The sequence below is a fragment of the Tripterygium wilfordii genome, chromosome 9, assembly GCF_013401445.1.
Source record: "Tripterygium wilfordii isolate XIE 37 chromosome 9, ASM1340144v1, whole genome shotgun sequence".
NCBI lineage: Eukaryota > Viridiplantae > Streptophyta > Magnoliopsida > Celastrales > Celastraceae > Tripterygium > Tripterygium wilfordii.
In genome coordinates, this window is record NC_052240.1 from 11,874,365 (window position 1) to 11,890,972 (window position 16,608).

Genomic DNA, 16,608 nt, shown 5'->3' on the forward strand with positions numbered 1-16,608 from the left:
TCAATATTGGGCTTTGTTCCAAAACGCACTCAACTCTCTCTCATGGGCCCCCAGGAGCCCAATGCCCATTACCCACAAACGAACACAAATTTGAAAGACAGAGAGGGCTTACTTTGCTTTCTTTCTCCTCTCTTCCCATATAAAAAACCAATACACCTTTCAGTTCTCAGGAGCCTCTATGCCTCCCTTATCTCTCTCTCTCTCTCGCAGACCAAAACGAGCCGTTTTGATTCTATAACCACAAATCCGCGTTTCCTCTGTTGTTTCAGATCTCCAAGACCTTTTCGTTCGATCATCACAACAACGCCGTCTACGTGACCTTAATCTTCTCCTTCAAATCCCTTACGCAATCCAATTTTGAGATAGTTTTCTCTCACAATTTGCTGACAAATCGTATTCGAAGAAGGTAATCCAGTGTTTGGTGTTCTGTGAGTGAATTGGAGATGGTGGGAGGAGGTAGCAGGAGGGACGAGTCGGTTGTGTTGAACAGCACCAACGTGTTTGCGGCGCTTGGGAGTTTGAGGAAGAAGAAGAAGAACTCTGACAAGGAGGGCACTTCGAAGAGCAAAGACAAGAAGGGCGCTGCATCATCGGAGAAGGAGCCTGCAAAGGAGGTCTTTTGGGCTCCTGCGCCTCTCACTGTCAAGTCCTGGGCTGATGTGGACGATGAAGATGATGATGATTACTATGCAACCACTGCCCCGCCTGCATCTGTCTGGGGCGACACCGATACCAAGGCCAACGAGGAGACTTCTGAGCCTGTTGTGGAGGTTCGTTCTTCGTTAAGTCCTCGTTTTAGCGTATTAAGTTTATTGGATACAGAAGTTTTGGTTTTTAGTATGTTTATGCTTGATCTTCATGTGTGATCTATTAGGATTATCATCTGATTGTTTTCAATTTCTGTTAGTTTAGTCATCTATATTCTGAGATTTTAATCATCACCTGCAATTCCAAGGTGTTTCTTTTTCTTCTTCTGATAGGATTTGGCTTGACCATTAAGTGTTTTTTAGGGAGAAATTTTTTTTGCATATGAATGCTATGATACGAACTGCTTCATTGTAACATCTCTTTGTGGCTTCCAAGTGTACACAAAACTTACCCATTAGGTTAAGAAGCCTGTTTCCAGGAATTAAACATGTGATCTCTAATTTGTACCCTTGCAACTCTACCAATGGGCCACATATTCGCGTGAAAAAATTACTCATATTCATATTTGCTCTTCCATATTTTATTTTCCCGGTGTGTTTAAATGCTTGATCAATGGAAGGACTGATGTTTATCTGGAGATTTTAAGAATTTGTCAAACTGTTATGATACTGTTAGATTATATGAACATAGGAGTTCACCGCTAGCCCAAGTGGTATAACACCTATCTCTATTCTCTGTAGCCAGAAGGTCATAATTTTGAATTCCCCGCCCCCATGTAATTTGTGTAGTAAAAAGCGTAAACATGATCCTCTAAATTGCACGTGCTTCTTTTCGTGCATTCAAGTTTGTGTGCTCTTTTAGGTGATTCATGTTTTCCTAAGGCTTTGTTTGTATCCGGTACATTAAATATTGCTTTTTTTTTCTGGGACTTATTTCTTTCTATGCCATTGCCATTAAAGTGGTGGAAAATATGTTTCTCTTTAGTTCGTTAGATTCTTAATTGCGAGGATTAGCATATGTTTGATGATTGGGCATCTTAAATGTCCCTCAAATTAAGTATGCTTAGTTTGCCCTATATTTTAAAAAACTTACATGGAATCTTATTAACCCTATTGATTTTTCATTTTTCTTCTGATTGAATTCTTTCCAAGTTCTTTACACATTATATGCTCTGAGCTTTATCATAAAATTTTGAAGTTCCATAGCTGGATTATCATTTTGATGTAAGAAGGTAGGACTGTCTACATTTTGCCCTAGTCTGTTGTGTATTTTTATATATGGGATATGGCTATTATATAAAATCAATATCTTTCATAAAAAAAAGAGAGAGAGGTAGGACTGTCAACTGCTGTAAAATTAGGGACATAATATTGTTGTGCGAAGTGGCAATGCAGCCTTCTTCGGATCAAATTTTGAAAGTCCCTGTTCATGTGCTTGGTTAATGAGCTTTTGGACAAGTCTATTTATGATCATGTTTTTTGGAAGCCCATCCACAATCAAAGCAGACCCTTTTTTCCAGGAAAGGCTGTGAAATATGTGTGGCCATATGAAATAGAAATCCGTCACAAATTGTGAGTACCTGTCACCACTGACCACTCCCATGGATACCATACACAACCTTGATTTAGGAATTTGATGGGGAAAATTGCTACTTTGTATTTTGACTTATAACTCAGTGACCAATAGATTGGTGATTATGCTTATTGCTGTCTTAATCTTTCCCAAGTTTCCATGATATCCTGTTTTAGTTGGTAAGTACTAGATTTACCTATTCTTTTTCCCAGGAAAGTGAAAGCGAGGAAGATCTTGAGGAAGCTGATGATGATGTTGATGAAGAACATGAACATGAACCTGAGGCACCAGTTGAAGTGGAGCCGGTTGTTAAGAAGCCCACTGAAGCTCCTTTGGTTCATAAGGATACAGATAGACAGCTCTCAAAGAAGGAATTAAAGAAAAAGGAACTCGAAGAACTCGAAGCTGTTCTTGCTGAACTTGGACTACAGAAGAATGCCAATGCTCAAGATGAGCCCCATGGTAACTTAGCCTTGTATTATTTATGTGCCTACTGCCTTATCTGTTGTTTCTTAGTGATAAGTAATCTTTCCTTTTCCTCTTTAAGGGGGAAGATAAATTAAAATTGTAATGCAGCTGAAATTATGCCACCGAAAGAACAGTAAATGCTGTGTGGAAGTGAAATAATTTGGCTAGTTAAATAGTGTGACCATTTTTTATTTGCTAGTTTGAGGCTTGGCTTCATTGAGTTTACATATATAGCCATTCTCACATGGTACTCCACTTGTATAAGTAGGTACTGCACAGAATAAGAAAGCTGACATTGACGGAGAGATGGAAAAGAAGGAGAATTCCCCTGGAGAGAGCAAAACTTCAAAAAAGAAGAAAAAGAAGGATAAATCATCGAAGGAGCCAAAAGAATCCGAGAACCAGCCAGATGATAAAGATGTTGGAAATGGGACTGACGATGCTGCTGGGACTGAGAAGGCAGAGGATACATCGGCTCCTGATGTGAAAGACCGATTGAAGAAATTGGCCTCTTCAAAGAAGAAGAAATCTAGTAAAGAGATGGATGCTGCAGCCCGAGCTGCTGCTAGTGAAGCTGCTGCAAGGAATGCAAGGCTAGCTGCTGCAAAGAAAAAGGAAAAGAATCATTACAATCAACAGCCTGTGCGGTAATGATTCTTACACCAAAAGAAAACAGCTGGTCCGGTAAAAGCTGGAAGTGAGTTTTTTTTCCTTGACCATCATGCTTGTGAACTTGTATCTCGTTCTTTTTGTTAGTGCAAAATAAACCTTCGGGTCCAATTTTGCAAAGAAAATTTTCAACAGTTGCTTGTGGAAAGAGTAGTGTCTTTTTGTTAAATTATCATTGATGGACTGATCCAAATCTTACCAGCCTGACATTTTTTTTGCACCGGTTTCTTTGTCATAAGTCATACCCCTGGAACCTGATGAATATGCCAGAGCATGGAATGTTTGGATACTATGTTATAAGAATGGTCACGAATTTATTCATATCCCATTGATGCTAGAGCTGATCGGTTTGCAGTGTTGTGGGTGCATTTTATGGGGTTTAATTTAGTTTATGCTAGATTACATTCTTAGATCGAGCTGGATGCAGGCCTCTCCGCCTCTCTGGTCTCCTCTTTTCGTCGTCGTCCTTATCAGGATAGACATCTGAGATGATCACCGCAGGTTATTACTTTTCAAGGTCAGGCTGTTCAAATTGGGTTTGTTGGATGTCAACAAATACAGCGTATGTATTTTTTTTTTCGGCCAATTTTGTTTTCTACCGAATTTACGGAAAGCAAAAGGATTTGACAGTCTACATAAATGTCAGAAACCAAAAATATTGTGAGGACAATACACAATGTGCCTCGTCAGCACAAGATCGTATCACACTGATTCATGGCCATCAAGAACAAACAAGTAACCATCAACTACTACACACACCAAGTCATCATCATCTTCAAAGAATCCAAGTATCCCAATTTATGTAGTTAGTCATCCAACGCACCTGCATGTGGAGCCTATTCGTCACTTCGCCTTTAACAATTATCAAAGTTGAAGATGACATAATACATGTAGCAATATGACTTCTGCGACAGACACAAGGTAAAAAGCAGTGTTATCAGAACCGGCCCGGCCCGCCGGTCGGACCGGTTCAATCAACAATTTTCATCTATGCCGGGTCGATCCTCATGTTGAACCGAACAAGCAATTGACCCGTGTCAAACCGGTTTGTCCCGCGGTTGATTCTTGAACCGCACGGTTTAACGACTCACGGGTTAAAAACCTTTTCAAAAATTATAACTTTTATATCGAAGCACTCAGCATTTAAGTTGAAATATTTTACCTACAAACCTTGTACCTGTCATTCTTTTATGTTAAGCTTGTGGTGATAAATTTTGTAAGACTTTCGATGTGGGATTTCCCACCAAAGAGAGAAAATCAAAAAAGATATAACAATAAATTAATTGAAAATTGTTCAATCATGATTCACTTCATGGATTGATGGGCCCATGACAGGCGTGGGTCCCATATTTGCTTTGGCTTGAAGCATTTTGTTTTTTATTTTCTCACTATTTTAATAATAAATTTTTTTTATAACTTTTTTTATATTATTGTAAGTTTATAACTGTTTTTTTTTGAAAATTCTTAAAACTAATTTCAATACCAAGTTTATTACTGTCAAGTATGATATTATATTACTATATTTTTTTCTTTCTATCTTAAATTAATTAATTATCATTGTTGATCTATTTAGTAATTGATATAAAACGACACATAATTAAGTTAATATTTATAAATAAAATTAATTAATTAAAAAAACATGCGGTTCAACCCCTTGACCCTTCGGATTAACCGGTTGAGCCTTCAAAATTTCTTCCACGGGTTGATGCACGGGTCGAGTCTGATAACATTGGTAAAAAGTAAACCAAACTTTTTCAGGGTCAATCCAACAACAATCATACCTGTATTTTTCATTTTATTATAAAATTGCCTCCCAAACTAGGCAACTATTACAATTTCCTTTTCCTTTCCGCAAAAGACCCCTCAATAAAAAGTGAAAGATACAAAGATTACATCCACAAGGCAAGATGTAGGTAATATACAAAAGCTAGCCTAATATCCATTCTCCTTCACATCTGCCACAGCCCGTCTATGCCTTCTACGAAGAGCAAGTCAGAAAATTTAAATTGAATGGGATGTCTATAATACCAAAATGCCTACCTCTCTGCTCTACCAAGCCCACCTAACTGACGTTCCATGGAAAGAGGAAAAAAAAAAAAACAAAGCAAACTGAAAGGTGGACAAAAAACAAAAAGAAAAAGAAACTAGCACCATTTGCAGCCTTTACTGCACAAGATGCCCGGAATACCACCTCCAATGTCGTCAATGAGAGAATAATTTAAGGGATCACAAGGAGAAAGAGGAGTTTTCAGGTTAAAGTAAATTTATCCAAAAGTGCTTCCAACACTCACTACTGTCTTGGAACAGTCTCAATTCTGGTTACTGCCACCAGTTGTTTCAGAAACTGAATCCGAACCATCTGTTACTGCTACTGAGCTTCCACCGGTTTCATTTGATTGGATCTCTTTATTGCCTTCGTCCAAGCGGAGGTCAAGAGCAAGACTGTCAGCTACTTGATTTATGGATTCATCACCAACAAAATTAGGAGCATCTCCTGTTGAAAGAGCTTGTTGTCTGGCCTTCCTTTCCTTCAAGCCCCTCTCTCGATCATCATAAAAATCAAAATCATCAAGGATAGAAGTGCGAGAATCATAATCCTTGAAGATTTTCAACATCTCGATACCTTGTTCTAGTTTCACCTGATCGTATTGAAGAATCAGAGAATGTTAGAACCCAGGACCTTGAAAAAAGTGCACACACACGCAAAGGCACATAATATGATGAGAGGGAGGTAAATGAAATCTCAAAAGATAATTGTGAATGGTGCACTGAGTGTCTGGGAAGCTCAACATGCACCATAGGGAATCATCAGTTGAGTAAGAAGGGTGGTCAATTAATGAATATTTAACATCAAATAATGTGAATCTGACATAAGGCTCTAGGAAGTTCACCGACTGCTATCACTGGACATAAAAAGGATGGATGTAATATTGTAATATCAAAAATAATGGTGTCCCTGACAAGCTTAACCTCACCCTAGGTAAGGCAAGGATTCATTCCACACAATGCAAATAAACATCAACAGGGTTAAATTTATAACCATTCAAATAAATCAATATCATATGGAAATAGATAATATAATCAATAACATATGGTAATAGATCAATTTCTGCAGTACAAAAATAAGGCAGTAGAGGCGTCCAACATTATCGAGACCACAAGTTTGAAATTGCAAAGTCACTTCTGTACACATAATAGAACCAATTTACACAGAAAACTATGTAGGGAAATGTACATCAAAGCATTCTAGAATGCTTGAAAATAAATTTTGCTGGTTCAGATTTTAACAACTAGATACACATTACGGCAATGGAAAGGAGAAAAGCACAAAGATTAGAAATATCTACCTCCTGAGAATCTCGGCTGTGAGTAACAGGCTTGTTATCATTATTTTCAAGTAGTATGTGGCGGAATCGACTATTCGGAACATCTTTAACAATATGCCATTGAACTGGGAATTGCCCACTCCACCTATCCTGTTGCCAGTAATCCGCATCTTTCTCAAAGTCTACAGGCCCAACCATTTCAGCCACGCCACAGAACTGACCACTAGCATTGACCTGCACAAATTATTACCAATAAGATTAAAGCCAATAACGAAGTAACTACCATCCTCACAGAGAGGGAAAACAGAGCAGGGTATCTTGGCAAATAATGTTGAGCTCTAAACTCATTAAATCAATTGTATGCCTGCATATCGAGTTCATCAACCAGAATCCCGAAACTCATTAAATCAACTGTATGCCTAGCTCTTGAAGAAACTCATTCCTTTAGCTATATTCAGACCTATTATGATTCATGCATCAGAAGATCCCACCACAAGAGAACAGAGGCAACTCAATGCATTGACAGGTTACTAAGAAGTGAGAACAAATGTAAAAGTGATTAATGAGAGCATGCACACATAAGAACCTCAAACTAACCACATTTTAAAAAAAAAAAAATAACTCTTATATAGTTATATTAAGCAAAAAAAAAAAGTTGATGTGTCAAAAGAAGCTAGCATTCCAAAATCCAAAAACCACCGACCACTCGCGATATAAAGAGCAAGGCCCTAACTAAAGCAGAGAGCACCGTATAATTGCACAAATACCTCCTTACTTGAGTCACGTTGATCATGACATAAAGCATTCATTATTAAGGCCTGAATGTAGCTTCAAACCAAGAAGCAAACCCATGGCCAACGTAACAGACTAAAAAAATGTTGCTAAATGACAAGAAAAATGCAACAGTTCTCTATCCAAACTGATATATTCAAATCACACTTCAATGGTACCGACATTAAAAGTTACAAATAAAACTTGACCAGTTTTAGTTGCAGCAAAGTACCGAAAATAGTAGAAACACTGGGCAGTTGCCTTCTATCCCCTTAGCTTCAAGATAGGCAGAATCTAATTTTTTGTTTCCATGTGGTGTACTGGCCCAGACATTGTATTTGATACTTCTGTGAACATTGTCTTCACTGAAAGACTTGATGATAAAGAACCTGGCAATCTCATAATCTGTGGGGAAATCTTGCCTATTATATATATCCCTGTGATTTTTGGAGCTAGAATCATTTCTGCCATTACCAGAAGAAGAGCTCTGATCAATGCTGCTCTTGGCCTTAAACTTTGAAGCCCTAGGACCTCGATTACGGTCCAGTCCAGGCAAATCATTAGAAATGTATATAGAATCTTGATCCCTCTCTCTTCTCCTACCCTTGTCAAGGCTAAGCCGAGTACGGTCATTAGACCCAAAATACGAAATGGAAGCACCGCCAAAGTTAGAGCTTTGGTAAGAGCCACTGTGTGAGTAGCGTCCAATGGGAGGAGTCGACGCCACTCCAAATCCATGCAATGGTCTCTGTTGTTGAGAAAGCTGCAAACATAAACAGCAGTGTCAATGAATCAAAACATGAACTTATTTCAATTCCATCATGAGATAAAAGAATAATTCACAAGGATTAAATAAGAAGCTTTTGTTCACATGGAAAAACTATAAATCAAACCAGAACTCCTTTTCAAAAGAAATGAAAATTTAAAAATAAATAGATGTGTCAGAGTAAGTACTCTTTAATGCTTTCATAGCACCGCACCCCACAAGCAAACTCTCACATGCAAAATTAAGTAATTTTATAACCCCATAATTGACAGCAATAAGTTACTAGGTAATTGAGGCAGTGAGTATAAAGGATGACATAGCATGTTCAACATCTACATGAAATGATAATACTTTAAACTGTAACATGGGTAATAATCAATTTTCTTTGAGTTTCATCAAATCTTGAATTGATGGTAAAATATAAAAGAGCATGAAAATGTGACAAATCTGTAGTGTAGCATGCCGTTATAAAATCTCAGAGTAGAATCACTACTTTACATGCTGGGTCACCTTATATTGGAATGCTAATGACAGGATAAAAATGTCAGTATAGTGGCTAAAATGTGAGTGGAGAGAATGAGACATAACCATCAAGCAGAATATTTACCTCATGGTAAAAATAACTACAACGAAACAGAACTATCATGCAGAAAATTTTCCTCATGGTATAATAAAGTTCATAGAAATAAAAAAATTTCCAAATAAAGTAAAAACATACCTGTCCTACATGCTGTTCATATGAACCCAGTATGCCCATTGGTTGAGGATAAGGTGCTGGAGAGTTCAGATGACTAGAAACATTTCCAGGCACATTTCCTCCACCGAATGATCCAAACTGTACTAAGTAGCTTGATCCTGGCCCAAAAAGCAAGTTTTCACCACTACTTTCAGAACTTATGAGCTCAGAAGGTGAAAAAGGAACTGATGAAGGCATATTCGGAGTAGCAGGTTGGGGGTAATAACTAGGAGAGAATGGAACCTGCTGTGGGGAGAACAGCTGGCCATCTATTAAAATAGGAGGTAGAGGAGCACCAACAGGAGAATATTGCCCATATGCCATTTCGGGATTGAAGCCATAACCAGAATGAAACATAAGAGACGGATTATCATTGTAGACAACCTGTTTCATCATCTCAAAATGAGAGGATGGAAGGCAAAGTATGTTAGCAAGGATCATAGTTCAAATTTCAAGAGACATAAAAATACAAAGATCATGCTCACAGGAGATATCTGCAAGCCATCAGTATTAACATATTGAGAATATCCATCCCATGTACCGGTGTTATTTCCATAACCTGAAGCCAAAGCAAATAAAAAGTATGATCCCATAAAAATATAAAGGTTTTCATATGACCATGTGAAGAAACATAATAAAAAAAACCTTCAAGAAAAACACTCTTTATCAAAATAACAATTTAAAATTTAACATACAAACAATACTGAACAATATCTAATATTTTTCAACTTACTTAAAATTTGATAATTGAAAATAACATCAACAAATACACAAATCACATTGAATTCCAAGAGTGGCTCACACAAACAGCAACTGCAAGTTTCTCAAAATATCTCTCTAAAGAAAATGATGGCAATACCAGAACTTCCACATATTTTCACTACTCTTTTTAACTTCAAAAGATCTGACAGACCATAGTTGACTCGGGAGAAAATAAACTATGTACTTATGTTATCATTTAAACGAGTAAAATGAACAACATGAGTCCCAAAAGATGCAAAGGATCAGGCAACTAACCGCCATAAAGCATCATTTGTTCATGAGAATTGTAAGCATTTTGGGGACGGGAAGAGCTAAAGTCTCCCCCTGCATTGGACGTTTCCAGTCGTTGGATGACCTCCCTTGAGGGAACTACAAAGGCTGCATCAGGAGAAGGATTTGCCGAAACAATCCTTTCATCGTTGACTGAAAGTGGCTGAAAATAGATTGCAAAACAAAGTTCAAATCAACAAATTTACCTAAATATTACCAAACCATATGGTACATAAAGCTAACAAATAAAAAACATTCAAAACTTATTACCTGTTCCATCAAAATATGAGGCTCAACAGGCCTATTTGCTGCACCAACATGGACCAGCTCTATTAGAAAAACAAGAAACACAAAAACTAAAAAAAAAAACTTTGCAATAGCATAGGTCTCTTCATGCTCTGACCCTACACTACAACATGAAAGGATAGACAACACAAATACAGAAGAAATCGATGTACAGAACTCGAAATTTAGAGCCAAAGATGAAAGAGAGTGAACTCTAGAAGGTCAAACAAAATTCGTAGCCACAATGTTGCACGAACCCTAGTTCCCATTCCAAAAACATGAAGAATTTGATTAATATTCAGAAAACTCAAGCTAAAGAAGCTGAAACCTCGGGAATCACACAACAAAATCCAAACAGATCACAGAAAAACCACCAGAAAACACAACGTTGGTGTATTGATGGCATGCAATGAATGGCTGATCCACAAATATCATATCTGCAGTTTTCACTTGCGCGTGGAGAACAGATCAAATCGCAAAAAAGAAAGAAAGAGAGAGATGTAAAGACAGAACCAAATTCACGGCGTGGGCGCATACAATTCACACACTTATAAATAAATAAATAAATAAATATAGAGAGATGGATACCAGTTGGGGCGATGCGGTCCTGTCCGTCGTGAAGTGGTGCGTCCATGAGAATCCGAGATCTATGAAAATCAAAAACCCTAAATCCCCAATCTCAATAATAAATAGAAATATTGCTAAGCAAGAAAAGGTTTTTCCTTTTGAGAGGGCTTGGAATTTAAAAAGAGAGGGTTTTTTAATCGGAGGGTTTTGGATTTGTGTAATAAAACTTTAAACAAAGAGAGAGAAACACACAAGGAAGAGGGATAACCCAGAGAGACTGCGGGGTATATTGGTCATTTCATTTCACATTATACGCGTGCATTAACTCTGCTGTTAAGGCGGGTTTCTTTTAAATTCCGGTTTGTTGTGTCTATTTTGGCAGCACTGGAAACCGAATATATTATGTTCAATGTAAATATAAATTCAAATAAATTATACCGACGAGAGATTGTTCAATTCACAATCGGTTGAGATAGACATATGTGTACCCAATCTTCGATTTCGATGTGAAGTAAATTTCTCAATGATATTTCATATATATATCATTTCTCAAAAATATAATGTATATCATGATTTAAGTAAGTAATTTCATTGGTTGTCACATCTTTTATATGCAATTCCAAATGTAAAATATTTATTCAGATATTATTAGTAAATCTGAGTACTTGAAATTTAACGATCCCATGTCGTCGTTTTTTTTCCCCCCTTTTTTCTCTTATGAAATAATCGAGATGAACCTTGAGGGAGAAGAGATCCATCATCTTCACAGTAACCTTAATAAAACAGAATATAATGGATTTTCAAATAGCAAAAGTGCAATTCAACATGAAATGTGAGTTGCAAAATTTGCACTACACTGCTATCATTTTAGCTATCCTACAGAGCAAATAAGGTGGCTCTAAGAGAAGCAAGGAGAGAGAGATCTGATCTGGAAACCCTAGAATTCACACAATTGTTACAAAATATATAACAAGTCCAGTAATCAAACCCAACATCTTCTGTGAGAGATCATTGACTGCTCCTGCTCCTCCATAGTATGGCTCAATCATTATCTCAAACCTGCAACTTCCGACTGAAGGATCTGATTTTGCAATCATCGAAAGGTTCGGGAATTTGCATGCACTATCAAGCTGATTGTTCTGCTGGAAGTAACTGTTGAATGCATAAGAAATGTTCCCCCTAGCATCCAAATTTCCGCAGGATGTGCCATAACCAAGGCTAGTGCAATCTGCAAGAGCACAGGCGTAGCTCACACTATTTGCGATTCCCAGATCGTCAAGCCTTGCAGATGGTTTCATCACACACCATTTCCGCTCCAAGTAGTGCACGTTTTTAGCAGGGACTAACACACTTGAATTTGTTGTGCCAAGGCTGAGAGGGTACTTGGGTATCCCATCAAATGTAAATATTCCCCAGTGGCGTTCGAAATTTCCTGGATCAATACTTTTAGCATCTTCATCAATCAAACTGAATAAATAAGCATCGACTGGTTCCGGTCTTTTTGGAGTACCCTTTCCACCTGAAATATGATTCATGAAACCTTGGCTGAATCGTCGGGCATATTGTACATTACCATTTTGGTCCCCATCAGTTGGCCAACCTATCTCTCCTACAATAATAGGCAGGTTTCCATACCCATTTTTCTCGAGAGCGTAGACGAGAGTGTCATAATTTGCATCAAACATGTTGTAGTAGTTTGTCCCACCATCGTTTAAAGGTGATGCATTGCCATCAAAGAAGGCATACTCAACCGGGAAGCTGGGATCAGTGTAGAGGCTTATGAAGGGATAGATGTTTACTGTAAAGGAGCCTCCGTTGTCACTCAAAAACTTGACAATACCAACCATGAGATCATGGATATCAGCTCTAAAGTCGCCACCAGATGGTAAGCCACTTGCACTCCCGTAGACATCAGCATTCTGGGGGACAGTGACCTTTACTTGATTGCTATGCCCAGCTTTTATCAGGGCCGATTGGATGTTCTGGAGAGCTGGGAAGGTCACCCCAAGGAAAGTTCCATTATATGTTTGCAAGAAAGGTTCATTCCCAACTGCAACATACCTGAAAATTAACCACAGAAATTACAGGCCGGCATTCGATCTTCAAGAAGCTGACAGTACAATGCAACGGAAATAAAATATTTAACTGGATTGTTTCCCATTAGTTCATAAACAGAATTCATATTTGTTAAGATTTCAAAATAAAATAGGAACATGTGCATATCAAATCCTTTCACAAGCATAAGTTTGTCCGAAATCGTCAAATTTTATAAAGCTACCCTACCACCTCAGTAGCCCCCACAATGATATTTGATCATTTATGGAATCCAAACAATCAATTCACAAGGAGCAATCTTGGGAATATATTCATCGCATAGTAAAGATTTCCATAACAAGGAATGCAAGAGAATGGAATGTGGAAGGCATAAACAAACAGAGATTTAACAATGCAATAGTTACAGGTTGCTCTGCATGCTATAACTGTAGAAAAAAAACAGATTACCAAGTTCGGCATTAATCATCACTTTTTCCACTAATCTCCAGTAGGCCACAATTTCTGAATTTCGAGAGGGAAACAAAAGAACAAGATAACTAGTTATGTTTTCCTATTCTTTTTCTCTCCTCTTTCTTTTCTCCATCGGATGGTAAATCGAGAAAAAATTAATTGGAATATTCTGCATGCACATCCACTGAATACCATCACATTTTCAAATGGAATTGAAAGCAAGGCACTGAAGCAAATTGAACTTCATGAAAAAATAAACTCTATTTAAGGCGAGGTTGTGAGTAGGTTAACTTGTTGGGAGAGGCTGTGGGGAATGGACATCCCACATGGGGTGAAAACATTGATTTCCCCTCCCCCGTGCAACAGATGAATCTAATGATGTTACTTACCCCATATAGCAGAGACTAAAAACATCGATTGAGTTACAACCATGATTTGTTCCTTTGTAATGCTAAGTTACATGAAAAAAGTGAACCAGAAGTCTAATCAGAGGCAAACACAAACTGCTATGAAATGTATGACATGTTCAAGTTCTCTATCAAACAAATATAACACATAGAAAATCTTCTAAACTACACTTGTGCTACTTTTTTATGAATTGAATAATTAGTGCTAGTTGAGCCCATTTCTGGATCTTAGGCTGTCCATGAATTCTTACTAGGCACCACTGTTTCATCTTCTGATACCAGAAGAAATTGCACCAGAGTTTTTTTTTTTTTAAAAAAAAAAAGGTTCCGTGGAAATCCCGGTCTCTGAAGAAAGGCGGACTTAAGAAAAACTGAAATGTGTGGCATTGTAAATCACAGTATATATTGTAAGAAGCAGAAGTGAAAGCTTGCGAAGACAGTCGAATATCTACTGGTCATGATGTGGAGTCTAAGCCACAACACAGGTGAGGAAGATAAGGTTAATTTCTGATGGCAGAAAGGAAAAATTATGCTAGTCCGAAGAATATTTATAATACATAAGTTCCATAAAACAGCGGAATGTGGCAGCAACAAATGCCCAGTTGTCAGCAGCCTGTTAATTACATTAATTCCAATCTCCCTAAAACATTCACGGTTTCGAAATGGTCAAGGCAAATCAAAAGAAAAGATTTTCATAGTGACCACCACCTTTTTGACCACTCCTAACTCTAAAGAGTTTGCCACTGTCTTTTTAAAAGAAAACAAATGATGCTTAAAGATCCTGCACCAGATACTCAGGAAGTTCGTAGAGGTATAGTACAGGATACTGCAAAATAATGGGAATTACGAAATAGAAAACCAACATTTAGAATGCATAATGGTATATGAACAACATAGGCTTGGATCTTATACATAACCGAGTGAAAATCTATTCCCTATCATCATTGATCTAAAAGAGTGAACCAAAAAAAATTAACAAGTTCATCGTATTATCAGATGCTGCCCAAAGTATAGCGCCTCATGTTGACTATAGAGGGCAAGAAGATCCCTGACTACAGTTGGTCAAGGCACTGATTCAATAACCTAAAATTCATACTCAATTTCCAGTAAAATTTCTCAAAGCAAATAGTCACGAGAATGAAAAGGGCAACTAAGGCTGAAATTAATTCCAAAACATAGACCTCCCAACAGTAACTAATTCCCAAGACATGACTGAAATACAAGTCTTCAGTTGGTCAATCTGCAGTCGACTAAATGAGACCAGAAAAGAAAGCAATACAACCTCAAGATAACACTTGCATAATCCTACTACAATCCTTTCTAAAGTGGGATAAAAACAAGATCTATCACATTCCAGCAAATCATATTCAATATTATTCACAGGCTGAGTATAGATGCTGCTACAAGCAAACATTTAACAAGATGAGCAGAGACTAACGTAATATAAAAGTGACAATCATATCAACCACAGAAATTCACAAAACTAAATAACAACTGAAACAAAAGGTTGAAAAGGACAAACCAAATTAGACTACAGACCTGATGTTAACATTGTCAGTGGAGAGGTGTGTTGAGATATTTTTGGCAACCCATTTCTCAGCAGCCTTCACACTGCTAGCAAGAGTTGCAAGCATGTCATTAGGAATACCTACCATCACTTCAATCCGCGACTTACCAAGAGCTCTCAAAGCATCATAATTTGCATCAAAAAGCTTCACCTTTTGAATCCCATTCTCTACTAGCATCCTCACCACTGTATCGGGAGGCAGAGGGTGGGTCGTCTGTGTGCCCCAGTTAGCACCAATTCCATCCACCAAATACACCACTGGAAGCAATGAAACCAACCCAAAAATCAAACAGCACCAACCCATAATCAGTCACAGATCTGCAAGCAAGCTTCTTTGCCGCTAAATCCAAGCCAAAATAGAATAGAAGGCAACCCAACTTCTTGGATTAAAGCCAGAAATAAACACTTATTCAAAATGGGTCTGAACTCAAGCCAGATACTCTTGAAAAAGCAGCATACATATTGCTACTTCTTCATCAAAAAAAATATAAGCAAAAGATTAGGCTCAAGATTGGTTTGAAGATAAGGGTGAGGTGATGCAAGAAAAAGAGAGTCAATGCTGCTGCTGATCTAGAAACCACGAGTGGTACAACAAAGCTAGAATAAAATAAAGAAAGAGTTCCTATAAAAGTTGAACAAAACCCACATCATAAACCAATATAGAAACAAAGGGTCTCAGGCATCTTTGATGCAGACAGGGCCCAACCGCCCAAGAGAGATTATCTCCGAAAACAAATTATTAGAGACAAAGATGGTTAAGAAACCCCCATAAATAAATTATTACAGCCCAAGTGAAATATGGAAAGAAAATAAGAAAGTGAGGCAGAATTGATTCATTTGAAGCTGATTGCAGTATAATCCAAATCCAACGGGAAAAAAAGGCAAGTGAAAAGTGGGTTTAGGGATCCTGTTGCGAGAGTAAAGAGGTGTAGCTTAAGAATCTATCTATACATCATCAATCACACTCAACAAAGGCTAGCGCAGCTCACTGGAATTCACTCTCTAGCTCAGGTGTAGCATCATGGAGAGAGAATAAAGTTGATAAATAAATGTGCACTTGCATCAATGTGTCCGTCTGACAGTACGACACCGTTCCGCTAGTCAAACTACGCTTCGATAATGTCACCGACCGTTGCCCATTCAATTCCACGTCATTCAACACACTTTGTTTGCACGTGTACGCGAAACGACGAGAAGTGCAACTTCGCTTCAATATCGCTTTTTCCTTTTTGAGATAATAATAATAATAATAATAATAATAATAAATTAGGAGGGGAAACGGTGTCGCT

The 16,608-nt window shown here is 37.8% G+C and overlaps 3 protein-coding genes across 4 annotated transcripts; 1 reads left to right on the forward strand and 2 right to left on the reverse strand.

Annotated features, from left to right (window-relative positions):
- Positions 1-165: 165 nt before the first annotated feature.
- Positions 166-3,678, forward strand: LOC120005225 (nucleolar and coiled-body phosphoprotein 1-like). 2 transcript variants are annotated; one of them, XM_038854738.1, is made up of 3 exons: positions 166-770; positions 2,433-2,682; positions 2,954-3,678. In XM_038854738.1, the coding sequence occupies exons 1-3, from the start codon at positions 444-446 to the stop codon at positions 3,337-3,339; spliced, it is 963 nt and encodes a 320-aa protein (XP_038710666.1). In that variant the 5' UTR covers positions 166-443; the 3' UTR covers positions 3,340-3,678. The 2 variants fall into 2 exon arrangements, with proteins under 2 accessions (XP_038710666.1, XP_038710667.1); XM_038854739.1 differs by having other exon boundaries at positions 167-770; positions 2,957-3,678.
- Positions 3,679-5,107: 1,429 nt separating this feature from the next.
- On the reverse strand, positions 5,108-11,070 carry LOC120005224 (YTH domain-containing protein ECT3-like). The gene is made up of 8 exons (XM_038854737.1): positions 10,862-11,070; positions 10,259-10,296; positions 9,974-10,151; positions 9,442-9,515; positions 8,939-9,340; positions 7,687-8,217; positions 6,705-6,917; positions 5,108-5,996 (listed from the first exon to the last, which is right to left on the reverse strand). Exons 1-8 carry the CDS (start codon positions 10,905-10,907, stop codon positions 5,667-5,669), a joined length of 1,812 nt encoding a protein of 603 aa, XP_038710665.1. The 5' UTR covers positions 10,908-11,070; the 3' UTR covers positions 5,108-5,666.
- A 532-nt stretch (positions 11,071-11,602) lies between these two features.
- Positions 11,603-16,337, reverse strand: LOC120005774 (glucan endo-1,3-beta-glucosidase 6-like). Its single transcript, XM_038855586.1, has 2 exons — positions 15,292-16,337; positions 11,603-12,901 (listed from the first exon to the last, which is right to left on the reverse strand). The coding sequence occupies exons 1-2, from the start codon at positions 15,621-15,623 to the stop codon at positions 11,785-11,787; spliced, it is 1,449 nt and encodes a 482-aa protein (XP_038711514.1). The 5' UTR covers positions 15,624-16,337; the 3' UTR covers positions 11,603-11,784.
- Between the last annotated feature and the right edge of the window lie 271 nt (positions 16,338-16,608).